This window comes from Macaca mulatta, chromosome 11, assembly GCF_049350105.2.
Source record: "Macaca mulatta isolate MMU2019108-1 chromosome 11, T2T-MMU8v2.0, whole genome shotgun sequence".
Lineage (NCBI taxonomy): Eukaryota > Metazoa > Chordata > Mammalia > Primates > Cercopithecidae > Macaca > Macaca mulatta.
The window spans coordinates 113,358,004-113,385,656 of record NC_133416.1 but is presented as its reverse complement, the minus strand read 5'-3'; the positions used below and the strand labels follow the sequence as shown (position 1 = coordinate 113,385,656).

General features: G+C 44.9%; 1 protein-coding gene and 1 long non-coding RNA gene across 2 annotated transcripts in view; one reads left to right on the top strand and one right to left on the bottom strand.

Moving 5' to 3' along the window:
• Positions 1-17,583: 17,583 nt before the first annotated feature.
• Positions 17,584-23,193, bottom strand: LOC114670941 (uncharacterized). Its single transcript, XR_013401303.1, has 2 exons — positions 22,588-23,193; positions 17,584-18,613 (listed from the first exon to the last, which is right to left on the bottom strand). It is a non-coding gene; the product is annotated as an uncharacterized LOC114670941 (long non-coding RNA).
• Positions 23,194-23,756: 563 nt separating this feature from the next.
• The window catches only part of NUAK1 (NUAK family kinase 1), a 76,418-nt gene continuing 72,521 nt past the window's right edge, over positions 23,757-27,653 (top strand). Inside the window, exon 1 of the mRNA XM_001098986.4 lies at positions 23,757-24,294. Coding sequence (XP_001098986.2) covers positions 24,037-24,294 — 258 coding nt within the window. The 5' untranslated portion in view covers positions 23,757-24,036. The remainder of the gene's footprint in view (positions 24,295-27,653) is intronic.

The following is a 27,653-nucleotide window of genomic DNA, read 5'->3' as shown; positions in this document are numbered from 1 at the left end:
AAATCTACAGAGACAGAAAATCTCTACAGTAGTTTCCAAGGGCTGGGGGAAGGGGACATAGAAAAATAGTTGTTAATGGACATGGAGTTTCAGTTGTGGAAGATGAAGAAGTTGTCGAGGTGGATAGTGGTGATGATTGCATAATAATGGGGATGTGCTTGATGCCACTGAACTGTACACTAAAAAATGGTTAAAATAGCAAATGTTATAAGATTTGACATCAAACAAGTAAAAGCAAATAAAACCAAGGAAGTTATCATAGCAATGTTATTAACAATAATTACTATTATTTTTCTGAAAGCAGATCCTGTTTATTTTCTTAACACACTTTTCTTCCCTGAGCCTAGCACGGTGCCAGGGTCTCAATACACAAAAGCTTAAACCAAAATGAAATACACAAACTGAAGAAGCAAAAATCCATGGTAGTTATAAGGATCTTCTCCCCTTCCTCTTCTTTGTCATCCTTCTTCATGCCCTTCCTCTTCCAGCGGGCAGGTCCTATGTCCTTTCACTGTTTTATTTTCAGGACCTATCACTGTGCCAGTTCACTAGATTTTTCTTCAATGAATACCTTACAAAAGGCTATTCCTGAGAAAGGCTTGTCTCCTAGTTACAACAGAGAAATGCACCTTGAGGCTATTGACTTGGGCTATATAAATACAGCAGGGTGGCCGGGCGCGGTGGCTCAAGCCTGTAATCCCAGTACTTTGGGAGGCCAAGGCGGGTGGATCACGAAGTCAGGAGATCGAGACCATCCTGGCTAACATGGTGAAACCCCGTCTCTACTAAAAATACAAAAAACTAGCCGGGCGTGGTGGCGGGCGCCTGTAGTCCCAGCTACTCGGAGGCTGAGGCAGGAGAATGGCGTGAACCCGGGAGGCGGAGCTTGCAGTGAGCCGAGATCGCGCCACTGCACTCCAGCCTGGGTGACACAGCGAGACTCCGTCTCAAAAAAAATAAATAAATAAAAATAAAAAATAAATAAATAAATAAATAAATAAATACAGCAGGGCATGAAGAAGCCAATAAAAAAGATGCTCCTCTTTCCTGGAGAGATCAGAAGCTACCCTTGGTTTTTTGAGACAGAGCTCATTAGGTGGAAATGAAAAGCTTTGCCGGGGCAGAGGAGTAAAGATTTGGCGAGAGAACTGGAAGGTTCTCATCCTTTTCAAGAAATTTGGAGTCCTTAATCACTAACCACACATGTGTTCTCTTCAAGAGTCATGTCACTATTTCTAAAAGAACTGGCTTCATTCCCTTTGAATACATGAGATTCTTTCCCAGCACTTTGTCTTCTTCTTCTCCTCCTCCTTCTCCTCCTCCTCCTCCTCCTCCTCCTCCTCCTCCTCTTCCTCCTCCTTCTTCTTCTTCCTTTTTTTTTTGTTGACAGAGTCTCTATTGCCCAGGCTGGAGTGCAGTGGTGTGATCTTGGCTCACTGCAACCTCTGCCTCCTGAGTTCAAGTGATTCTCCTGCCTCACCCTCCCGAATAGCTGGGATTACAGGTGCTCGCCACCATGCCCAGCTAGTTTTTGAATTTTTAGTAGAGACGAGGTTTCGCCATGTTGGCCAGGGTGGCCTTGAACTCCTCACCTCAAGTGATGCGCCCTCCTCAGCCTCCCAAAGTGCTAGGATTACAGGCATGAGCCACCACGCCTGGGTATCATTGAACATTTCCTTGAAAGGTTCTAATTCTGAGATACACAATAGTCACTTCCTGGTAGAGTAAAGTTTATCTCAGGGATTAAGAGCTGGTATGTTAAAACCCTTGAAGACTGGAACGAGGGGTCTGTTGGCCTGTCTGGCTTATTTTTATCCAGTATTTGAACCATCCATAGTCCTTTCTCATTTTGCAGACCATGTGACTAGTCTTTGGAGTGACAGGAAAAGGGAAGAGGCAGAACTGGGGTCTTTGGCTTAATTGACAAGGACAGCATGTGGGCTGGTTGCTGTCTCACTTCTTCATCCTTAGGAGAGTCTGTGCACAGTCACTGTAACTCTCACCACCATCCTTGGACAAACCCAGGTTGCCATTTTATTAGTTAGCTTTTGCTGGGTAACAAACAGTTCCAAAACTTAGTAGCTTATAACAATAGCAATTTGTTTAGCTCATGAGACTCTGTTTTCACTGGCTGTTTCTCATTATCTGGGCCAGGTGGGACTTATGTCTTCTGGGTTCATGTGTCTGCAGTCAGTTGCAAGATAACCCAAGGCCAGGCTGGTCTAGGATGGCCTCAGCTACGCTGGCTTATCTCTGCTTCATATGGTCTCCCATTCTCCAGTGGGCTGGCCTAGCCCAGGCTTATTCCTGTGGTACTACCTAGGGCCTCAAGGGAGTGAGCAGAAGTGGGTAAGGACTCTTGAGGTCCAAGTTTGGAACTGGCTGGACATCATTTCCACTTCATTTTATTGGTCAAAGCAAGTCACAAAACCAGCCTAGATTCAAGGAGTGGGGTAATTGATTCATGGAGGGGAATTATTGCAGCGCATTTTTGTTTGCAGTCTCCCATTCTAACTTTACAAGTTTGCGGTCATCTGGAACAGCATGTGGATTGAAGAAATAATGGAGTCGCACTTAGCACAGTGCTTGCCATTAGTCATGCTCGGGTAATGTTGAGTGAATAAAGAAAACTATCTTCTTAGGCTGAAGAGATAAAGTAAGAACAAGATGCATTTCATGTCCTCAAGAATCTCAGAGCCAACTGGGCATTGTGTCTGATGCCTATAATCTCAGCAGTTTGGGAGGCCAAGGCAAGAGGATCACTTGAAGTCAGGAGTTCGAGACCTGGGCAACAAAGTGAGACCCCCATCTCTACAAAAAGTAAAACAAAAAGTAGCCAGACACAGTGCTGTGCCCCCTCTAGTCTCAGCTATTTGGGAGGCTGAGGTGGAAAGATTGCTTGAGGCAGGAGTTTGAGGCTACAGTGAGCTATAATGATGCCCTGGCCTCCAGCATGTGTGACAGAGCTAGACCCTATCTCTTAAAAAAAAACAAAAAACAAAAAAAACAATGAAGTCTCAGAGCCAAAAGGAGAAGACAGACTCGTAAACAGATTACTCTGTAACAGTCGTCAGTGCTGTGATAGGAGTTTGTATGGTGCTTTGCAGACACCAATAAGAGAAGGACTCCACTCATCCAGCCTGGGAGACAATATGCAGGGGAGCTAGAGGCAGTAAAGCATAGTGTTCGGGTCCTGGTTTCCTACCATGTTGCCCACGTTGGAATCTGGCTCTGATACTAATTATGTGACCTGGGTCAAGTCCCTTGACTTCTCTGTGCCTCAGTTCATTCATCTTTGATTTGTGGATCTTAAAAATAGTAGTGTCTACCTTATAGTGTTTACATGAATTTGATTAATTAATTATTACTATTATGATTGAGACATGGTCTCACTCTGTTGTCCAGGCTGGAGTGCAGTGGCACAATCATAGCTCACTGTAGCCTCAAACACCTGGGCTCAAGGGATCTTCCCTCCTCAGCCTCCTGAGTAGCTGGGACTACAGGCATGTGCCACTATGCCTGGCTAATTTTTTTTTTAGAGGTCTTGCTATGTTGGCCAGGCTGATCTTGAACTCCTGACTTCAAGCAGTTCTCCTGCCTCAGCCTCCCGAAGCACTGAGATTACAGACATAAGCCACCATGCCCAGGCTGCATGAGTTTTAAATTGATAAATATTTGAAAAACACTTATGACAGTGACTAACACATAGTAAGCATTACACGAGTGTTAGTTATTATTATTATTTTTTAATTACTATTGTTCAGGAATGAGTAGATGTTAGCCAGATAGAGCCTGACAGAGGTTAGTGCGTTCTAAGTATCGGGGGTTTGGTGAAACGTTAGTCAGTTCTCTTCTCCTTCATACTGTAACCCCTGAGAAATGGACACAGGAGTCAGATAGAAGTGAAAAGATCAGTTTTATGCTGGTAAAGGTGGATCTCAGCTTGGGTCTCTCTGAAGTTGGTATGGTCTTCCTGCTCCTTTGCCCTATTAATAGACTGACTTACCTTTTGTTGGGGGCTAAATCCTGCACTGGTGAACTTATCACAGGACACAAGGAAAGGAAAAAATAGGCAGGCAGGTTTCTAGGGAGAGACCTTATTTGGGACAGTTCCCTTTTCCATCTTCCCACTTGGATAGTGAGAGATTGTTGAGAGAGGAAGCAATCTCTTAATATTGTTCTCTCCTGAATGGTGATCCCGTGGAAACAGAAGTGCAGTAGATTGTGTTATTGCATTTCAGATATTCATTGTCCTTCCCACTTTGCAGTGTAAGGAGTACACACTCTTGCCTCATTGGCCTTTGGCCCCCTAATGTGACTTGCCCTTGGCAATGCAATGGAACAGAGCTGACATACACCAGATCTGGTCAGAAGCTTGACATGTGCTCTTGTGGCTGGCTTGACCTCTTGAGCATCTGCCTCCATCATGAGATCAACGTGCCCCAGAGAGTGGCTTCTCTTCCAGTCCGGGTCCTCCAATTTGTAGACAAAAAGCTCACACTTGAACTGGAGCTAAACCCAGCTACACCCAGCAGAGCCACAGAAGACTGGTGAACCCACATTTGAGAAATAATTTCTTATCATAAACCCCTGAGATTTCGGACGTTGGTTGTTGCCACAGGAAAAGATAACTTCTAATGGCAAAGATTATTTTTAATGGCAAAAACTGCATTACTTTTGCACCAGCCTAATACTAAAGGTGAGTAATTGGCATGTTCCTTGATCGTTAAATGAGAAAAGGGCATGAACGAAGTCAGAGAGGCAAGGAGAGAAGGTGCAGGCTGTCAGGGCTGCTGGAGCATCACCATGGACTCGAAGATAGATGGAGAGTAGGCAGGGGACAGGCTAAGAAGGGTGGGTCCCGCGGTCAAGGCCTGTGAACTTTAACACCAAAGAAATGGAAGACATTGAAGAGTTTTAAGCATGGAGGTGACTTGAATAAGATGTGAACTTTAACTCATCCAGGAGTTGTTGCAGTGCAATGCATTACTCACATATCTGTGGTGATGCTGGTGTAAACAAAGCACTGTGCTGCCAGTCATATAGCAGTCCGGCACATACAAGGATGCACAGTAGATAATGCTTAATAATGATAATAAATGACGATGTTATGGGTGCACGCATTTAGTATACTGTGCTTTTTGTTGTTATTTTAGAGTACATTCCTTCTACTTATAAAAAGAAGAAGTTAACTGTAAAACAGCTCCAGGGAGGTCATTCCAGAAGAAGGCACTGTTATCATAAGAGATGACTGCCCCATGTGTGTTATTACCACTGAAGTCCTTCCAGTGGGGCAAGATGTGGAGGTGGAAGGTGGTGATACTGATTATCCTGACTGTGTAGGACTAGATCAATGTGTGTGTTTGCATAGTTTTTAGCAAAAAAAGTTTAAAAAATAAAAATAAAAAATTAAAAAAATGGAAAAGCTTATAGAATAAGGGTATAAAGAAAGAAAATATTTATATACAGTTGCACAATGTTTGTATTTTAAGCTAAGTGTTATTACATGAGTCATAAAGTTGAAAACGTTAAAAAGTCTATAAAGTAAAAAGGTTACAGTAAGCTTTATTATCAAGGTTCATTGATTGAAGAAAGAAAAACATTTTAAAAATAAATTTAGTGTAGCTTAAGTGTACAGTATTTCTAAAGTCTACAGTCATATCCAGTACTGTTCTCAACCTTCACCTTCACTCGCCACTCACTCAAAGTAACTTCCAGTTACATAGAACTTAGTTACATGTATAAGAGAATGTAATTACATATAAGGAAGGCTGGGAAATATAGTCTCTATTCTGGATGGCCATAATCTCTGTTAAAAATTGGGAGTTCTGCTACTACCAAAGAAAGGGAGAAGCAGATTAAATGGTGTGGCTAAGTGACTCACCCAAAGCAACTTCCAGTCCTGCTCCACTCATGGGAAGTGCCCGGTACAGGGGTACCATTTTCTAATCTTATATACTGTATTTTTACTATATCTTCTTTATGTTTAGATATATTTAGATACAAGAATACTTCCCATTGTGTTACAATTGCCTACAGTATTCAGTACAGTTACGTGCTATACAGGTTTGTAATCTAGGAGCAATAGACTCTACACAAGCTTGTCAACTCATGGCCCACGGGCTGCATGTGGCCCAGGATGGCTTTGAACACCACCCAACAGAAATGTGTAAACTTTCTTAAAACATTATGAGATTTTGTTTTGCAATTTTTTTTTTTTTTTTTTTTTTTTTTGTAGCTCATCAGCTATCGTTAGTGTTAGTGTATTGTATTTTATGTGTGGCCAAAGACAATTTTTCCTCCAATGTGGCCTAGAGAAGCTGAAAGATTGAACACCCCTGCTCTACCGTATAGCCTCGGTTTGGAGTAGCCAACACCATCTAGGTTTATGTAAGCATACTCTGATGTTCACACAAGGAAATTACCAAATGATGAATTTCCCAGAGTGTACCCCATCATTAGTTGATGCATGACTATAATTATAAAAGTTCCAGAGATACATTTGGGCTTTCTGAAAAGAAGTGAGATGGCGGAGACTCAACTCCTATTTCAAGTATTAGGTGGAACTTAGGGGACCTAGGCCAGACTGGAATTTAAGAACTTCGTTTCCTAAATCCTGTCTTTCCCAGATGTGTCCATTGAAAAAGAAAAGAGAGGTGAGACCAGCTTTCCCCATTAAGCTGTGAAGTATGTCTACTGAGGGGAGAGCCGTGGACACAGAATGACAGAAGCTGAGCCTGTGGCTTGGTCCTGCCACTTGCTTGGCTTTACTGAGTCTCATGATATTATTTGCAACTCTGCTTGCAAGTGTAACAAACACCTATTTGAGCTAGGGAAGCTCAAAGTGGGGGATTTACTGTAAAAATATAGAGATGGTTTGCAGAATTTAAGGAAAGAGATGCAGCTGAACCTTTGGCTAAGACTGGGATCAGGGTTGTAAAAGCCATCGGGGACCATACAGCTTCTCTCTGCTCACCTGCTTCAATCTCTGTTTATAGACTGACTTTTTCTGCTTCTTGGTCCACAGCTCTGGAGCTTACATCACCTCTACTCAAGTCATCAGCTCAGACCAAACTAGAATCACTTAATCCTCATTGCAAATAGATGTAGAAAAAGGCCTCTGACCCATTTTGGGTTAATTGTTCACTCTGGTGGCCATCAGGTCAAGGTCGGGGGCACATATTTAATTAGGGGAGCTCATACTTATTGGTGAAGTGGGAGGGCAAGGGCACTGCTGTAGCCTGGGTAGTTATCCCAAATTTTATCTGTAAGGAATCTTAGAACACAAGTTCACTGGTTTAACAGAGACTTCAAATACAGTGGTTTGAATAGGAAGTATATTCCTCTTATAACAGTCCAGTGATAAGAAATGTAGGATTGAGAGATTAAAGCCACAATGCCAGCACACTGGGTTGTACTGATGGTGGAGTCTTACTTTGATGTCTACCATCCCTAGGCTTTCACCCTCATCTCTGATGTTCATGGTTCTCCATCAGATTCACCTTCCAGGTAGCAACATAGGGGAAGGGGAAAAGAGAGGGAAGGCCATTCTCTTTAAGGGCATGACTCAGAAATTGGCCAGATCTTTTTGTTTATAATAGAACTTAGTTACATGTATAAGAGAACTTAGTTACATATAAGGAAGGTCTCTATTCTGGGTGGCCATAATCTCTGTTAAAAATTGGGAGTTCTGCTACTACCGAAGAAAGGGAGAAGCAGATTAAATGGTGTGGCTAAATGCTGCGGGCCAACTGAAAATCCTCCTGCAGTATAATATTTCCTACAAATTGTTCTGAGGATCAAATGACCTGGTTGGTGCAGGCGAAAATGGAAAGCACAATATAACTGTTCACCTCAGCCTCCCTCAGTTTTATGAGCCATAAAACCTTCTTATGAATAGTTTTCAGTCTAGTTTTAGAATTAAAAGCCTTATATTGGAGTTGGCAGGGCTTTGCCATTTGTTATTTGTGTGCCCTGGGGAGAGTAATTTCACCTTTCTGGTGTCAGTTTCCTCAATGATAAAATGGGGCTAACAATAGTGGCTACCTCAAGGGTGTTGGGAAGATTAAGACAACATACGCTGAGGACTTACTACTAATCTGGGGTATAGTTAGTGTTGAACATGTTATCATGATTTATGGTCCCACCTTGAGGTTAGAGCTCAGATTGCAACTGACTTTTGGCTTTTATCAGAAATCAAATCTCTGAGAACCCTTCTTGGTTGCCTCCCAGCAGCCGTCCTCCATCTTCCTTCTCTCCCTGCCTTTCGCTTCAGAGACTGAATGTGCCAGGTACTCAGCCTACTTTGCAGCTAAGGGTAGCTAGGTGACGGGGTGTTTAGGGAAGCATTTCCATCTGTCATAAAAGGAGAGAAAGACACATGAAGGGAGCTACTCTTTTCTCCTGGCTGAGCCTCCACTTCATTCCTTCTTACTTCCTTCAAAAATAATAGTATGAGAGTCTGATATCTGGAACAAAGGCACCCATCTGTGATTATTGGGTCACAACCCAGTGGATTTTAGAAAGCTAAATGGTAGAGAAGAATAGAAAGAGCCTGGATCTTTGATGACTTTGTCAAGCTACTGAGCCAACCTTGGAACCATTAACGCCAGTCGTCTTGTGTGAGATAATAACATTTTCACTATTTTTTTTTTTTTTTTTTTTTTTGTGACACAGTTTCACTCTGTCACCCAGGCTGGAGTGCAATGGCGTGATCTCAGCTCACTGCAACCTCTGCCTCCTGGGTTCAAGCTATTCTCTTGCCTCAGCCTCCCGAGCAGCTGGGATTACAGGCGTGTGCCACCATGCCCAGCTACTTTTTGTATTTTTAGTAGAGATGGGGTTTCACCATGTTGACCAGGCTGGCCTTGAACTTCTGACCTCAGGAGATGCACCTCAGCCTCCCAAAGTGCTTGGATTACAGGCGTGAGCCACCGCGCCTGGCACATTTTCATTGTTTAAGGCGCTTTTACTTAGCTGTTTTGTTTCTTGTCGCTAAAAGGATTCTCATATAAATCCTCCCATTAGGAGAGGAAAATGCACTCTCACTAAAGCTGTTCAAAAGAATGTGTCACCCACTAAAAAGGCTGTTTCCCCAACAGGGTACAGCAAGTGCACCCCTTCTTAAGGTGACTTCCCTGAAATGGACACCATTCATTTTGTATGTATGCATTCTGATATATTTATTTTTTAAAAAAACAGTCTCATTCCTTCATAGTTACAATTCTGGGCTTCCGCTCAGCTAAGTTCAATATTTACTTATCACCAGCAATATGAGGAACAGTAATAGTGCCAATGATGCACAATAAAAAGAGACCCCAACACTGCCTTCAAAGAGCTTGTAGTCTAGAGGGGAGAACAAATAGATAAATAGAGGATCCCAATACACAATGGAAAGAGCTATGATGCTATGGAAGGACAAAGAAGAGGAACTCAGCCATAAGGCAGGGGGGAAAGTGGGGAGCAAAACAAACCAGGAAAGGGAATATTTATTGAACACCTACTATGGGTGTGTTAAATGTATGAGTATGTGATTTTTAACTAGAAGTCTCACTTCTGGCACTAATATATCAGCACAAGAGGTCTGTCTGTCTCCCAGCAAGGACCATCATCAGCATTTTAAGGTAGCCTAATTTACACATCCATACAAAATAGAATGATAGGTGGAGGGGAAATAGAGTCAGCAGGCACTAATTAACATATCTAGGATCAACATATTTGGCCTTGCTTATTCACATATAGCCAATCAGAGCAAGAGGGTGAACAGCAACACCACAAATAAACCAATCACAAAAGGGAGTTCCTCAGGACAAAGCCCAAGGACACTGAGGGCAGATGGCTAGATGGCAGGGACTGTGCTGTGCTTCCTCATTCCATTTTCCCACTTCCTAAGTAACTTGTGGAGCTCTTTGTCTAGAGGCTCTGGGTCATGCTCTGGTAAGAACTCTTCTCCTAGATCCAACCTGTGGTGAAGGCTGAGATGAAGGCTGAGGTGACACAGCATTCATTCCTACAGGTGAGTGATTCCTACGGGTACCTCCTTGGACATTCTGGCTTCCTAGTAATACCCAGGAGAACCATGATATCACATTCTTTGTGTCCAATTTACGGATGAACAATGTGAGTCCCAGCAGCCTATATTATCAATAGAAATTTGGAATTTGAGCCAAGAGATAAGGCCTTTTATCACAAAACAATCTATGTGTGTGCATTAATGGGAAGGTTTAGTCGAGACAGTTTAGATAATTTTATATTAGATGATTCTTTTATTATTAAATACTCCCAATTTTGTGTGTGTGTGTGTGTGTGTGTGTGTGTGTATAATTTGAAAAGGCCTCCTCTGATGGGTTTCTACCTATGACAGAGCCAGTGGAGTGCACGAAGCATAGCTCACTGTAACCTTAGATCCCTGAAAGTTTGGTGGGTGCTCATAAATGGGAACTATGCCAGATGCTTCTGCTGAAGGAACAAGGATGGATTTGTGGAGTATGTCAGTGTCTTCTGCAGCTCTGTTGCCTGCAGGTTTCACTCAGGGGCCAGAGCCACAGTCGAGGCTGGACTCTACAAATTCAGGATAACACCTTCAGAGGACAAGGTCACTGACTCCTGGCCACACCGCCATATACCACTTATTTGCAAAGGTGATGGGAAGTTCCCATTTCATCTGCATTGACACTTGTCAAGCTCATGTGACTATGCCTCAAATTCCATAATTAGAATTTCATCCTTTCGGCTAAAGCCAAATAGGGAATCTGTGTCTTATTAAAGGACATTTCTACCTGGAGAGTGAGGTTTTATGCTTAATAGCCACAAATGTGATGTTCTCACATCCCCTCCTCTCCTTGGATGCCCTTGACAGCTCAGTAATATAGGTTTGACGATTTTACCTGTTTACCTGATGAGCAAACAGAGGCCCAAACGGAAACCAAAATGTAAACCCTTGACTCGAATTCCAGATTTCTATGGATAATGTAGGCTGTTGGGACTCACATTGTTCATTTGTAAATTGGACACAAGAGTGTGACATCATGGTTCTCCTGGGCGTTATCAGGAAGCCAGAATGAGGCACCCTGCTCTTTTGCTTGTCAGTTCCTCTGTTCATTCATTCATTCACATGCAGCAAGTGGTTCTTTGCAGTCTTTGTAGACAAACAGCTACCAAGATGCCTAAGCAGAACTTGCTGCCCCAACTCCCCTTTAACTGAGCCCTTATTATTTTCCAGATACCAGGCATATTTTAATACAATCTTCCCCAAATAACTATATTTGTTAGGCATTCTTTCCATCTTGTGGATGCAGAAACTGAGACCCAGAGAAGTTAAGCAAGTTACCTAAAGTCACACAGCTAGAAATGGTGGGAGCTGGAGTTTGACCCAGATCAGACTACAATAGCTTTCATTCTCCATATTACACAGCCTCTCTCACATTGGAATTTCTCTGTGCTTTATTCCCTTCAACTTTGGCTGGACTTACTTTAGATGGATGTAGCTGGATACTAAGGGGCTACACTGGATACTAAAATCTGAGCCAGCAGGTAGGCCGATGATCCAAGTATTTTGGTGAGAGCTACTGGGACTTTTAGGTAAAGGTGTTTATTTAAATTTTCTCTGGAAAATTGGTGTATCTGTGCTGTGGCCAGGTGTGGACCGAGTGGGTTGCTCACCGGCTCCTGCCTCAGCAGTAGGTCTTTGCTTCTTTTCTAGAACTGCCCTAGGGACTACTCATCCACTCTTTTTTTTTTAAATTTATTTTTATTATTTTTTAAATTTTTTTTGAGAGGGAGTCTCGGCTGTGTCTCCCAGGCTAGGCTGGAGTGCAATGGCGCAATCTCAGCTCACTGCAACTTACACCTCCTGGGTTCAAGTGATTCTCATGACTCAGCCTCCCAAGTAGCTGGGATTACAGGCACAAGCCACCACGCCTGGCTAATTTTTTATAGTTTTGGTAGAGATGGTGTTTCACCAAATTGGCCAGGCTGCTCTCGAACTCCTGACCTCAAGTGATCCACCAGCCTCGGCCTCCCACAAGTGCTGGGATTACAGGAGTGAGTCACCCCGCCTGGCCTCTCATTCACTCTGTCAGTACAGAGATTGGTCCCTATGGCCAGAGTCCACTCATCACCTGCTGTCTGTCTGCTATGAGTGGCTGGTACCACCTCTGAAGAGATCGCCAGCTGGTAACATGAGAAGCCAGGGGTGAGAGCGAAGTGCAAGGCTGGAGGGGACTGCTGGATAGCAATCCCCCAAGGACACATTAATTTCCCTAAATGCCCTTCCAGCATAATGAAGGTGCAGAGAATCCAATCAGTTGCCCTTTTGAAAGAACAGTGAGGCAGCTGCTCTTTTTGAAAAAGCAGGACTCCAAGCTGAAGCCACGCTGGATTTCTTTGTCCTGTCCTTTCTCTGGCTCACAAATATTCTACCTTGGAGGCTGAAAACTCATGGCATTCAGTTTCATTTTAAAAAGGAGATCGGGACCCTGAAACGAAGTATCTACAAATTATTTCAGAAGTGGCTTTCACAAACATGCTCTTTTGTTTTTTTTCATTTTGATGATGTCTCTACGTAGGAGGGTATCATTATCTCCATTTTCTAGATGGGGAAACTAAGGCCAGGAGAGGTTGTGTGATGTGATGGGAAATGTTGGGAAATTGAGACTATAAGCTGGCTCCAGTCTGATAAATAACAATAGACACAACATGTAGAGCCCTTTGCAGCTGACAGAGTATTTGCATGTTTAAACTTTTTAATCCATCCATCCAACAAACCCAGGAGGACATGTGATTGTTATCCCTGGTCTTACAGGTCAGTCAGTGACAGGCCTGGCCTTCTAACTCCTTCCCATTCTTCTGATCTCTTTCCATTGTATCACTTCTTCTTGGGTTCCTTGACTTCTTTGAGCCTTTATTCTAGGAGCTGGTATCTTTTTCTGTAGACAGCCAGATAGTAAATATTTTAGGCTTTGATGGCCATATGATCTCTGTTGAAACTACTCAATTCTGCCCTTCTAGTTCAAAAGCAGCCATAGATGTACATAAAGAAATGGACGTTACTGTGTTCAAATAAATCTCCATTTATGGCCCTGAAATCTGAATTTCATATAATTTTCATGAATCATGAAATATTATTCTTATTTGATTTTCAAAAGCAACTCAAAAGTGTGAAAACCATTCTTAGATTACGTATGGCATAAAAACAGGCAGGGGGCCATAGCATGCTGGCCCTTGGCCTATCTTCGTCTGTAACATTGGGAAGTAGTAATACCTCCGCCTTAGACTCACGTGGATTAAATAAGATCACAACAGTAACGTGTTTTGCACAGGATCCACCATTGCCCTTCTACCAGATGATGAGAGCATGAACGTCTCTGGGTTTCAGTTCTCTTATCTATTAGGAGGGAAGTGTTGGCTACTTCTAGCTCTGAGTCTATACATTTTTGCCAAATTACCTTTTGCTAAAGAGCTTCAACCGCCTTCCTTCTCCCTGCCCTGAGGACATCCATGCCTCCTGGTTTCCGTCTCTTCAGAATTTCTCCACCCCATTTTCATTTGGCCAACTTCTCTTTCTTGGCCCTAGTCGTTATTTTGTACCTTGGCTTGCACTGAAGCGAGTGAACTAGATTTCTTCTCCATTTCTTGGAGAAGTTTTCAGTGGGCAGACCCAGCCACTTGGTGGAGCTGTGGGAAGATGTTTTCCCTTATAAAGGTACCTGATGCTTCCCCTGGAGAACTTCAGGTTTAAAGATGGGGATGCTGGAAATGGTGCTTCTGGGGAAAAGAGGTGTTTTTCTTACCTGTGTGCATGTTTCCAGCATCTGTCCACATCCAGTTCATTTGGGCAGTCAGGGTTTTGAGTTCAGATGTTTCAAGAGTCCCAAGTCGGGCATCTGTATGGGAGAGGCCAGGGACAGATAGATCCTAGATCTGGCGAGGTGCTCAATCCAAATTCTTGGAAGTTTCCCAGTTGTCCCTGGTTCTGTCATAGAGGAAATCAGTCTCCCGCCTCACCATGCAAAACATGCAATTTCTTTTTGGAGCCATTAGATATACAATCAAATAGACTTTATCTCTCAAGGAGCTTTTTGTGACTTTTATATAACAACTGTTGGTGAGATGTGATTTCTTCCCCCTTTCTTGGAGAAGTTTTTGTTGCTTAGATATTAGCTACTGTGTAGCCAAATTACCTGAGTTTGTAAGTTGTGAGACCGCAGGGTAGTCTCTCGATCTCTTAGCATATCCCATGAAAAATGGGGGAAATAAAAATATCTAATCCTAAGTAAAGTATCATTTTGAGAATTAAAAAAGACCACTTGTGGGAAAGTGTTTTGTAAACTGTAAAGCATCATGCTGATGGGAGGTATTAGAAACTCCTTGAGGGCAGAGGACTAGTAATAAATGTATTACTCTTTGTCTGCAGAATGACTGCACCATCATAGATGCTCAATTAACATCTGTTGAATGAATGAGTGAACAGGTGAATTAAGACCATCATGAAGGGGTTGGCAGACTGGAAATGTGCCTATTAAATTAAGGGTTTCAAAGGATGAGACTGGGAGGAGCAGGAGAAGCAGGCCCTTGAGAGGAATCTAGGGCACGTGGCTTGTCTGCCAGGAAGGCAGCTAATGCATCACTTGCCAGTTAGCCAGCTGCTGGGCAGGCTGGCTCCACTGGGCAAGCTGCCAGGCCCCAGGCCATCTAAGGCTTGTGTGAGTGTCCCAGAGCAGGTAGGCCGGGAGCTTCTGTCGTCACGGGCGGGCTGGTGACCCGCCTGGAATGCCTTCCCTCTCGTGCCTGCTTTTAGAACCTTAGTCCCTGGTGACAGTAAACAGAACGGACGTAGGGCCTGACACTGAGCCACCCTGGGTCTTGGCAGGGTGGGTCTGATAGACCTGTTTCCCAGACTTAAAAGAATACACAGAAACACAGCACAGATAAATGTAGGCAGTTATATAGGAAATATTGGTCCCATGGCTATTTTTTCCTGACCTAGTTTTTTTATTTGTTTGTTTAAGACATAATTACTTGAGAAATGGTAATTGTTTTACATGCTTGCTATAGACCTGATAGAATAAATCTAATAATAATATTATTTAAACAACAATAATAGCAGCTACTATTTTGTCTGTGTTTACCACATGCCTATGTAGTACTATGTTAAACACTTCGTAGACATTTTCTTTAGTTCTACAAGGTAAGCATTAACTCTGTAGGATTGTATCCTGTCAATCCTACGAACTAAGTATTATGACTCTACCTATTTTACGTATGGAGGGATTGAGGTTCAGTTACTTCCTGGGGTCACAGAGCTGAATGGTGGAAGAGCTGCTAGAACTCAAACCATTCATCCACCCATTCATTCATTACATAATGATTGAGCACCTACTAGATAGCAGGTACTAGGGATTCATGTGTGAATAATACCAATGAAAACTCCTGCTATGTGGGGACAAACACAACAAATAAGGAAATGTTATAATGTATTACATGGTGGTAAATGCAATGGTGAAGAATAAAGCATCCAGGGAAGGAAAGCAGTGCCAGTAGCGGAATGGGAGGTGGAGAAGGTGGCCTGCAAAGGTAGACAGGATGGTCAGGAAAGGCCCCATGGAGAGGGTGACATCTGAGCAGAGTCAAAGGTACTGGGTTGCTGAACTGTGTGGATCGGAAAGTAGAATTTTGGTTTGTATGAACTTTGTCCAATGTGGCAAACAGGCAAATTGGAGTCCAAGGAAGATTTCTGTGAATTCACTTTTTTTCTTAAGTTCATTCTCACTTTCTTTTCTGGGTTATGCATTTCCCGAATAGGAAATTGAATGGCAAACTAGGGAGAAAGTAAAGGTATCAAATCAATTCATCCATCCATCCATCCATCCATCTACCCACCCACCCATCCATCCATAAATCTGTTCAACATTTCTAAGGCACCCACTACAAGCCAGATCTATGCTTCTGTTAGAAGAGTAAGATCTAGATCTATACTATTGGATATATAAAATATATATAAAATAAACATATATGTATAAAATAAAGATAAAAAACATTATATATAATTTTATATAATTTTATATAATCAACTGTAAATATATTTTACACTGCTTCAGATTTTTTCAATTTAAATTTTCAAATGAAAGTTTTATGGAATACAACTATTGTTTTGCTAGAGTTGCATTTCAGTTTAATCATTGAAAATTTATCTCTGAATTGAGAATTACTCTAAGTATGAAATGCATAATGAATTTTGAAGATTGAGTGCAGAAAAAGGTAAAATATTTTATCAGTGAGTTGTTTATATTAATTACATATTGAAATGATACTATTCCAAATATTTTATTATTGCTATTTATTTTATAGTAATATAGTAATATATTTATTATTACTATTCCAAATATTATTAAAGTTAATTTCTCTTGCTTTTGACTGGTTTTTAACATGGCTGCCAGAAAAGCTAAAATTATTTATGTGGCTTGCATTATATTTGTATTGGATAGCGCCGTTCTAGACCTTGCCATTCCAGAGCTTCCAGGCAACTGCAGGGAGCTGGGCACACAATTGAGTAATTGTAATACCATGTGGTAAGTGCTATAATAGACCCAGGAACCGAGTGCTCTGGGGACACAGAACTGAGCCTTCAGTTCTGCCCAGCCCAGGATCAGGGGAGAGGTGACGTCCTCAGTCAGGTCTCTGAGATGGTAGAAGTTTGTCATCTGGAGGCCAGGAAATGAGGTGTCCCAGGAATTGGGTATAGTGTGTGCGAAGGCCAAGAGACATGAAACCCTGAGAATCACGAAGGGAAAGGAATGTGTGCATTATTCAGCAAGAGAAAGGACCCCAACCTGCCCAGAACCCTATTTAACCTCAGTGAAACCCTAAGCCTCTTCCATTGTAGCCAATTAGAGTTTTTCTGCCACCTGACCCCAGCACGTTCCTGCACGTTCCTGACATTTTTACTCTCGCGACTTTCTGGCAGCCACTCTTTCCAGGGTGGCAGGGTGTTGTTTCTGCTCTGGAGTCCTGCCAGTGCCTTCTCTGTTGATGGGGATTTATCACCGTTCAGTTTCTTTTTTTGATAACAGAAACTTCCAGCAAATCCCTGCTGTTTTATTCCCCAGGAAGAAGCTATCTTATTTTTCAGTACAGGGTTTAGAACAGAGAAAACAAGGCAAATGGGACTTCTGCCAGCTGTCCACGTGCTCCATCCTATTCACAAGTGCAGGAGGAAGGGAAGAAGGAATGTGCAAGGAACGTAAGCCTGACATCTCCAAAAGGAATCAAGAATGTCAGTGTGAGAGAGTGTCATCGGTCATCTCCTGCTCCATTGGTTACCCACTGAGGTGGCTCCCCAAACTGACACTCTTCCCAACAGGCTCAACGGGCCCTCTCAACCATCAAATGCATGAGATAAATTAAAACTAAAACTCCTTCTGGGCTATTTCTGTTGACCCTTGTAAATATCCACTGATTCTATTTATACTTCTGTTTCCTGATATCACTCGTCAACCCCCATGGAAAGGCCTTCTCTTATATCCTTTTACACACAGAATGGAATATCAGTGGGCAAGTTGCAAAAAAACAAAACAAAACAAAACAAACAAACAAAACAGCCTACATTTATTGGGTGCGGCTACTTGTATCTTGCTGATCTTGTGCTTTCTTTAATTTTTTTTAAATTAACTCATCCAATCCTTAACAACAACAACAACAAAACCCTTTTGAGACAGGTATTACTAATGCCCCCATCTTAAAGCTGAGAAAACTGAGAAACAAAGAGGAAGTTGACCAAGATAACACAGCTAGAAAGTGGGAGAGTCAGCATTTGTACTCCGGTTTTTCTGATTCTGGAGTCTCTGCCCTTAGTCATCATTCTTATTGTTTTTCTAGCCATTTGGCAGGGGGAAGAAACATAGCTTTCTGTTGGATTTGTAAGCTTTAGTTTTATTGTAGTTATCTAGTCCACATTCAAGTAGCCTGACTTCTCCCAAGAAGTCTGATGGCTGGAAGTCAGTTGAATGCTATCAACTGTACTTAATACTCGTAGACTGCAAGCCACATGAAGATGAGATCAGACCTGTCTTGTCCCAGCACATTCTCAGACCCAGGTGCCTGGCATGTACGGGAAAATACTGTAGAATGAATAAATTTGTTTCTTCCTGTTTTATGACTTTGAATACTCCTCTTTTTTAATCTCTGACACAAACAATGCAGGAAAAATAAAGGAAAAACTCAAGACCCCAAATAATCTGCTATCTCCTTGAATAAACAGATAGAGAGAAAATAAAAAAGGCATTTTGGGTTCCAACTATTCAGGTACTTGTTATAATCTTACATTTTGCTTTTTCTGTGTAAATACAGATTTGGTGTAAACTGTATATTAGTTAGGGTAGTACTAGCTGTCATGACATATAAACCATCAAATTGCAGGGGCTTAACACAATCAGTTAAGTTTATTATTCACTGATGCAGCAGTCCAATGTCCTGGTCAGACAGTGACTTTATTTCTCAAGGTGAAGTAGGGGCCCAGGTTTCTTTTATCTTGTGGCTTCACCATTCACTTAGGGCCTCCAAGTCCTCTGCTTCCAGCTAGGCAATGTGGAGAAGGCACACCCACTTTTTAAACACCCTGGATTGGAAGAAAAAAACATCACTTTTGCTTCTGTTCCATTAGAGAGACCTTGTCTCACGGCCGCACTTGGATGTATGGAGACTGGGCAACGTGTCCCTGGCTGAGCAGCCGTCTGTCAGCTCTATGGATGAAGAAGCATGAATTTTTGGTTGCAATTATCTTCCTTCCTCTACAGTGAAGACTAAGCGCTTATTGAGCTTGCTATTTAATGTAAATTGTCCACCAGACCACATATTTTAAGTTAGAAACGTCACAGTCTTAGGTAACTTTTCAAAACTTCATCTAGCAAAGTGGAAGAACAGTTATCAACCAAAGCACAGGCATTAATTGACATGAGCTCGGGATAGAGCTTGGAGCAAAGCCTTAGAGTCAGAAGCTCTAAATCCCAAATGCAGTTACTATTTGATCACAGGCAAATTAGCCTCTTTGAGACTCCGATTTCCCAGTAGTGAAATGGGCAATGTAACAGCCACCTTGCAGATGATTAGCAGAGCGATATGTATATGTAGGGGTCCTAGCAGGCAGGAGGTAGCAAATAAACAATGACTGCTATTACGATGTTTTCTGAACAAATGTTTCTTTTTTTCTTTTTATTTTTAATTGACACATCATGGTACATATTTACAGGGCACAGTGTGATATTTTGATACATGCATACGACATGTAATGATCAAATCAGTGTTATTCGCATAGCAAACATATTTCATTTTGTTGTGTTGGGAACATTCAAAATCTGCTCTTCTATCTATCTGAATATATATAATAAATTATTAATTTATACAATATTCTACTGTATGTTTTTAAATATACAATATAAATTATTAATTTATTGTATCCTTCCATCCTCCCAATTATTAATTATAGTCACCCTGCAGTGCTATCAAACATGAGCACTTATTTGTCTTACCTAGCTGTAATTTTGTACTTGTTAACCAACCTCTGGCTATCCCCATCCCCTCCCCCAACCTGTAGTAACCACAGTTCTACTCTCTATTTCAACGAGATTAACTTTTTCAGCTTCCACATATGAGTGAGAACATGTGGTATTTGTCTTGCTGGGCCTGGCTTATTTCTCTCAACACAATGCTCCTCCAAACTCATCTATGCTGCCTGAATGACAGGATTCCTGAATGATTTCTTGAGAAAGCGAACATACCTTCTTTCTTTTAAATTGCTTTGAAAATAGAAAGTGCAGTGAAGGCCCAGTAATGAGCTTTATGTAAATAAAAGATGTAGGAGAATGTGGATGTCACACTTTCAAATGCCACCGTTACTACATCTGTCCTGTATCCAGAACAAAACCAGAAATCAGAGTCTAACCAAGCAGTATGATTAAACTGCTTAAAATTGTCCCAGGCCAGGCACGGTAGCTCATGCCTGTAATCTCAGCACTTTGGGAGGCCTAGGCGGGTGGGTCACCTGTGGTCAGGAGTTTGAGACCAGCCTGACCGACATGGTGAAACCTCGTCTCTACTAAAAATACAAAAAAATTAGCTGGGCGTGGTGGCACATGCCTGTAATTCCAGCTACTTGGGAGGCTGAGGCAGGGGAATCGCTTCAACCAGGGAGGCGGAGGTTGCAGGGAACCAAGATCGTGCCATGCACTCCAGCCTGCGTGACAAGAGTGAAATTCCATCTAAAAAAAAAAAAAAAAAAGACAAATTCTAGTAGGATCCATGGAAGATGAAAAGCATCATATTAATATCCACGATTTATTGAGTGTATATATTCTAGCCCTTAATCTTCATACCAACCCTGTGGGATGTATTACTGGTATAACTGCTAATACCACATACATTGTTACCATCACCACTTTGCAGATTAGAGAACTGAGGCATAGAGGGGGAAAGCAATTATCCAAGATGATCATAAGTGGTGGAACAGGGATTTGAACCCAGTCACTCTACCTCTAGATCTCAAGCTCTTCATCAAGGAGCCTGGGCTCTTGTTGGAGAAAATCCTTTAGCGATGTGAAAACATTCACACACAGTGCCTGATAGCATTGTGCTGAAGTGTGGTTCCAATTATAAATGTGGTAGGAATTCAGTCTGGAGAGGAACTCCCAGTGCCTGGGCATGACTGTGTGCTACGCATTGTACCGGGTGTTTTTCATCCTTCCCATTTAAGGAGATGGAGCATGGCATATATGGAAGGAGAAGAGGGGGAGCTTTGGAACTGGACAGGTAGGGTTTAAATCCTGGTGCTGCCATTTACAAACTGTGTAACCTCTGGGAAATTACTTAACCATTCTGATACGGTTTCTTCAATTGAAAATAGGGATTGTGGCCGGGCGCGGTGGCTCAAGCCTGTAATCCCAGCACTTTGGGAGGCCGAGGCGGGCGGATCACAAGGTCAGGAGATCGAGACCACAGTGAAACCCCGTCTCTACTAAAAATACAAAAAATTAACCGGGCGCGGTGGCGGGCGCCTGTAGTCCCAGCTACTCAGGAGGCTGAGGCAGGAGAATGGCGGGAACCCGGGAGGCGGAGCTTGCAGTGAGCCGAGATCGCGCCACTGCACTCCAGCCTGGGCAACAGCGTGAGACTCCGTCTCAAAAAAAAAAAAAAAAAAAAAAAAAGAAAATAGGGATTGTAAACAGCTACTTTACAGAGGAGGGTTCACTGTCATAAAACAGTACCAGCCTATGGTAGAGCAGATGCTGTTGATTCAATAGATACTGATGAAGTCCCACATATCTGGGAGTAACACTATCAGCCAGAATAAGCCAGGTTATGCTGCTTTAACAAATCCCACTGGCTTAACATAAATAAAGTTTAATATTTGCTGACGCTACTTTTCCAAAGCAGATTGGCTGGGATTTTCTGCCATCTTTACACAGAGACTCAGCTGGCTTAGGGAGGCTCCAACTTTGTACCACCATGATTGTCAAGACAGGAAAAAGAAGACATGGGGATTTGGTCACTGGCTCCTAAAGTTTCCATGTGAAAGCAACACAATCACTTCTGCTCTCATTCCATTGGCCTAAGCAAGTCCTATGGTCACATCTAACTTCAAGAGAATGGGGTAGTGGATTTCTACCACATCCCAGGGGAGAGGAAAAAGTAGAAAACATTTTAAAATACTACTGCAGACACAATGTGTTTCTCTCTACAATAGATCTGCTAATCCGTATCTTAAGAGGAAACCCAAGCTCTGAGAGGTTAAGTCATTTGACCAAGGTCACACAGCCAATCCTCTGTGAAAACAGGACTCAACACATGCCACTCACCCTGACTGTAGGATCTATAGGGACAACATCCACAAACTTTGTATAGAAAGCAGAACAGTTTCAGGATGGGGGGCAGGGAGGCCCTGCAGAAAAGGAATTGAACAGGCATGATGGTGGACAGAATAGGAATTGAATAGGCATGATGGTGGACAGAATAGGAATTGAATAGGCATGATGGTGGACAGAATAGGAACTGAATAGGCATGATGCACCTTTGTGTTTGTGTTCTGTGATTGATCCTGGGAAAGGGAAGAAGGGGCAGGGGAGTTTGTGTCAAACTTCAGTAGAAGAAAAGTTTGGACAGGTAAGAATATCACGCGTCAGAGTACAGCAGAGACACATGTGTGGAGGATGAGGGCAGTGTTTCAGGCCATTACTCTGGCAGCAGTGAGGAGGCTCCCGGGGAGGGCGGGCTGTTGCAGGAGTCCGGGGTAAGGTGAGGAGGGGCAGACAGGAATGAAGGCGGCGGGAATGCAGAGGAAGGGCTGGACCTGAGAGCTGCAGAGGAGGCTCCAGTGAGGTCCACTGGTGGAAAAGAATCGCCATGCGATTTGCAGAACACCAGATATTCTTCAGCCTTCACTCTTCCCACCCCAGTCTGGTATATTGCACCATTTGTTTAAAAAAAAAAAAAAATTCCCCAAGACCTTTTTCTCTAGCTTTCTTCCTTATTTTTCATGGTCTCTTCTTAGAAGGGGGGCAGTCACACCGCGGTGGGAGGCCCTTCCTGCCTGACCCTTACCGTGCGGGGTACCGTTCCTGTCACCATCGCCAGGATCAGGCTGGCCCTTACAGTGAAAGGAAATCTTCCAAGGCCTAAGGAGGCAAGAGGCCTTCAAGTCGCCTCCTGCTCAGCAAAGGGGTTGCTCAGCAGGCCGGGGTTCCTGGTCCACCCCAGGTCCCTGGTTTGCCCACCTCCGATGGCGGCCTTCGCTGGCAGTGTGGGCGCCTCTGGGGAGCCAGCTCCATCTCAGCGCCTTTAGAACCTCATCTCTTCCACGTCCCCGGCCTTCCTCCCCTTCCAGGCTGCTGTCCCTGCCGGGGTCCAGATAGTGTCCGAGGGCCGGCGGTTCGACGGCGGGCCCGGGGTTCAGCCTCCCGGCCTCCCTCGTCCCCGACTCTCCTTTCTTCCGAGAGGGCGCGGGGTCCGGGGCCAAAGCGCCGCTCTTGGGATTCTCCTGGACTCGGAGGTGCCCCAGGCGGGCGCAGCTCTGCCCCGCGGGGTGCCAGCCTCGGCGGGCAAGGTCCGTGAGTCACCGCCTGTAACCCAACACCAGGCCTCCCTGCCCCCTCCCCCAGCTCCGGCCGCCAGGCCGCGGCGACACCTACAAGAAAATGAAGGGGCGCCTGGGCCCGCGGCGCCCCCGGCCGGATGGCGAGCAGGTCCCGGCGGCCCCCGGCTCGCGGCGCTCTAGCTTCCCTGGCCCCGGGGCTCGGTCAGCCGCAACCGCCGTCCCGGCGCGAGCAGGAATCCAGGCCGAGCGGCCGGAGCCGGAGCCCCGAGGCGGCGGAGGGCCCGCGATAGCTGCGACTGGCGAGCCCTAGAGCGCCCGGGGAGGGGGCGCCCAGCTTGGAATTTCCCGGTCCCCTCCGGCCCAGCGAGGACCAAGCGCCCCTGGCCGCCGCCGCCGCCGCCGTGGCCTACGCCGCGCCGCACAAAGAGCGAGTCGCGACACGCTCCCATCCCCCTCCCAGCTCACGGCGGCCCCGGCCCGGGGTGGCTGCAGGGAGGTGGGGGAAGCCCTAGCTGCACCGCCCCTCGCTCCTCCTCCCCCGGGGCAGCGCGAGCGCCGTCCCTGCCCCCGCCCCCGCCCCGTCTGCGCGTCCTCCAGGGGAGGGGTTGGGGGGCGCGGCGCCCCACATAACACTCCCCCTCCTGCGCTCCGAGCCACCCTCTCCCCTCCTTCCTGCAAACACCACCGCCTCCCCTGCCACCGCCGCCACCTCGCCCGAAGCTCCACAGTTCGCCGCGGCCGGGGGGCGGTGCGCGGACCGTGCGCGCCGCGGGCGCCAGATGTGCAGTCCCCGCCGCCGCCAGTGACCGAGCCGCAGCCCGAGCGGGATCGGGCCGCCTCCCTGATGCTGCGGGGGCGACCTTGAGCGTACCGCGGCTTCCCTTAGTGGGGACCACGACAACCCAGCGCTGTGCCCGGTGTTGCCCTCTGCAGCCCGGCTCGCCCCGCGCTTGGACATGGAAGGGGCCGCCGCGCCCGTGGCGGGGGACCGCCCCGACTTGGGGCTGGGGGCGCCGGGCTCTCCTCGAGAGGCGGTGGCGGGGGCAACTGCTGCCCCCGCGGCGGCGGCCGCCCCGGAGCCCAGGAAGCCTCACGGGGTGAAGCGGCATCACCACAAGCACAACTTGAAGCACCGCTACGAGCTGCAGGAGACCCTGGGCAAAGGCACCTACGGCAAAGTCAAGAGGGCCACCGAGAGGTTTTCGGGCCGAGTGGTGAGTGGGTCAATCCTGGAGGGTGCGGGGGAAGCTGGCTGGACGGGCTGGGGACCGATGGCGTGGGAGGCGGGGATCTGTGCGCCCTAGGGCTCTCTTGACAGAGAGGGGGCTCATTGGGAAGCCCCGAGACAGACTCCTCACTCTTTCCCTAGCACCCCGTGACTCAGGCGTGTCTCTGTCCTGAAACACTTGTTACATCCTGTCTGCACATATTTTATTTTATTTTTTGGTTTGTTTTAAAAAATTTAATCCCAGCAGCAAAGGAATGTTTTAGATTTGCAAACATTTTGCAGCGTTGGGACGGCCGGGGTCTCCCTCGCAGGCACACATTCAGACCATGCCCCGAAATGCCTTATTTCCACAACTCTCCAAATAACCACATTCCCAGCTAGGAGCTAGCCCCTCAAGTCCCGTGTTTTTAGCCCCTCAAGTCCCGTGTTTTGTAGGTGTCCCTACCCCCTTGCACCCATCTGCCCGCAGCCCCTTGCTCTGCATCCTCCCACTCAGACTCTGCATTGCCCTGATGATGCTGTGGCTGCAAGGGAGGGCGACTCCTGCCTGTTTTTGAGACAAGGTTAGGGAGCAAAAATAAAGACTACTGCAAGTCTGAGGATTCTAACAGTTTGCATTGTGGCTTTGGGAGGAGTGAAATGTCCAAGGCATGTGTAGCTACACAGATAGCTGTGCTTAGTTGCAGCCGGCTCAATTGCGTTTCAGCTCCTGGTTGCAGGGCTACCAAACTGCTGAAGGGGTCTGGCCCCGCTGCTCTTGTGACAGCTGACACCCTGCCAGGGTCCTGGCACCATTTGCACAGCTACAAGAAGTGCTTTGAGTGCCTTGGGGTCTGTCTGCCTTGTCCCAGCCTTGGTTTGTTGTTATTTTCACTTCTGCAGAACAGGCCCTTGAAATCCACACTGCTTGTGGCTAGAGAGTTGGGTTCAAAGTGACTGACTGTTGCAGAAAGATTTTGTGTGGTGTGTGGCAGAAAATTAACATGGTTCTTTGATTTGAAACAGATCAGATGTATTTTAATCGATTTAGGGCCAAAGTCAGAAACTAGTTATGGGGCTTCTTGTGTGCACTTTTGGGAGTGTTTTGGGGGCTCAGGGTTGCTTATAAACAACAAATGACTGCAGGAAAAAAGGAAAATGAGCTGTCAAATAGCAGCTTAATATTGACATGTTTCTTTTGCATTTGGGCAGGGACAGTTCTGTGAAAAAAATGGGGGTGCCAAGTCAGCAAAGTTCAGTCCCCAAATTCTCAAATATCTGGATATCTGGATAATGTCCTCCCAACCCATTTCTCAGATTCGGTGTTTGAGTCTATATAACTTCATCCCATAACGTTATTTTAAAAAAAAATCTGTTATCAATTAATTGGAAATTTGAGATGTACATTTCTTTTTAAAGCTAGCTCTGTAATAAATTCTACAGCAAGCAAGTAGTTGAGAATTCACTCTGGGCAGGTGCCATTTTTGTAGGATGAAATTGTTACAGGGGCGGGTTGTAGGGGTGGCCTCTGATGAAGGCATTTTCAGGTTTGTGGAAGAAGAGGCTGGGACATGTGCGCTTCATTCATGCTTTTCTTCTGAGGTGATATTCCCCAGGCTGGATGTTGAATAAGCAAAAACTAAGCTTAGCTCCCTGCTCATGTTGTCTTAATAGCTGCTGAAGAATCGCACTGGGAAGGTGGGAAGCAGAATAATGAAAAACAGACGCAGTTCGAGTTGCAGGTTGAGAATGTGAGACTATGAGGGGTTGTTGAAGTGGTAAGGGTGTGCCTGGGGTCTGTGAAGGGACCCCAAAGTCTAAATGCTGGGGCACTGCCTCAGACCCTTCTAAAGAACGAACCCTTGTCTTATGGCAGATGCCTTTCTGAGCGTCAGTGGGACTTCCTGTCAGGCGTTCTTCGAACTGCCTGATCCACAGACTAGGTTAGAGTGAAAGGCATTTGCATCAGTAGGCAGCAGTCCGCCTTTCTCTTTGGGGGATGTCTTTCTCTTATTTGCAGAAACTGAACATTCCGTCAGGATTTAGTCAAGAGGCCGCGAGGGGGCGCCCTGAGAACGAGAGAGGCTTCTTTACCAGCCACAGGTCTGAAGTCCCGCTGTGTTATTGTTCAACCCTAGTTCAGTTTCCCATTGTGCTATTAATTTCAGCTAAATCACTAGTTTTACCCCAAAATTATATAAAGATTTTAAATCTGGCATCAGACCCACGCCCAGAAACTGGCAGTCTCTAAAATGCTTCATTTATTCACGGGGCTGCTTTCTCCTTGATAGCTAAGCTTATAGAATGTTAGCCAGATCCCTGGGTGAAAACCTTGCATAAAACAGATGGGAAAACTGAGGTTTGGGGAAGGGAAGTCCTCCTTGGCCCCCCTGTCCTCCCCCTGCCGAGCACACTGCTCACGGATGGTGTTAAGAACTTAAGTGAGAAACAGGAATTGTCAAGTGGAGAATTTCCTGTGACTGGCTGAACAGAAAATAACACCAAACACACAAGAAATTGGTCAACGAGTTGTTCTTGCCCATACAGTGCCTGGTGACTCAGAACCTGTTAAGAGCAGCAAGAAATTTTCATCTAAAATATGAACTTGGAGTTTTCTTCTGGTACCGATGATGTGCTAAACATTCATAACTTGCTTTGAAGGTGCAGTTGAGGAGAACTGAAAGGGCGCTATCTTAATTTAGCCTTTTGATCTTTGGGTAGAATTTTGAAGTGATGCTTTATTTTCATTTGCATCAGTGCCTTTTACAGCGTCTCTCAAGAGGAGCAGTGGTTCTAACGTATTTTACTAATGTGAGTGGCCCAAGACAGGTGCCGGGTACGGGGCTCTATGAAATGCTGTGAAATCAACATCCCTGTTGAAAGCAGGGGCTCTTTTCAGAGAGCAGAGAAGTTTCAAAAAAATGAGGATGTGGTGGTTTTTAATTGCATACCTGGAAGGACCTTCTGAATAAAACACAACACAACACAGCATCATTTTCTATGTGCCGCTAAAGGCAGTTCTGAAGAAAAGTGCAGAATGAGATGCTTGGAGTCAGCTGGTGCGACCGTGTGCGCCATCCAGGCATCCTCCTGCAGTCTTGCGGCCTCTGCTAAAGCATGTCCGTGAGACCAGGACTCAGAGTGGCTTGTTCCAGAGATGAACAAGCTCAAAAATGAGGCACTCTTGCAGAAAGGCTAAGAGCCCTGGCTTACATTCAAATCCTTGATCTATCCCCTACTAGCTTTGTGTCTTTTGGCAAGCTATGCGACTTTTTGAAACCTCAGCTTCTTCATCGGTAAAACGAGCTACTAAGAGTACCAACTTCATGGACTTGTGAGAACTGAATATAGTGATCTATATAAAAC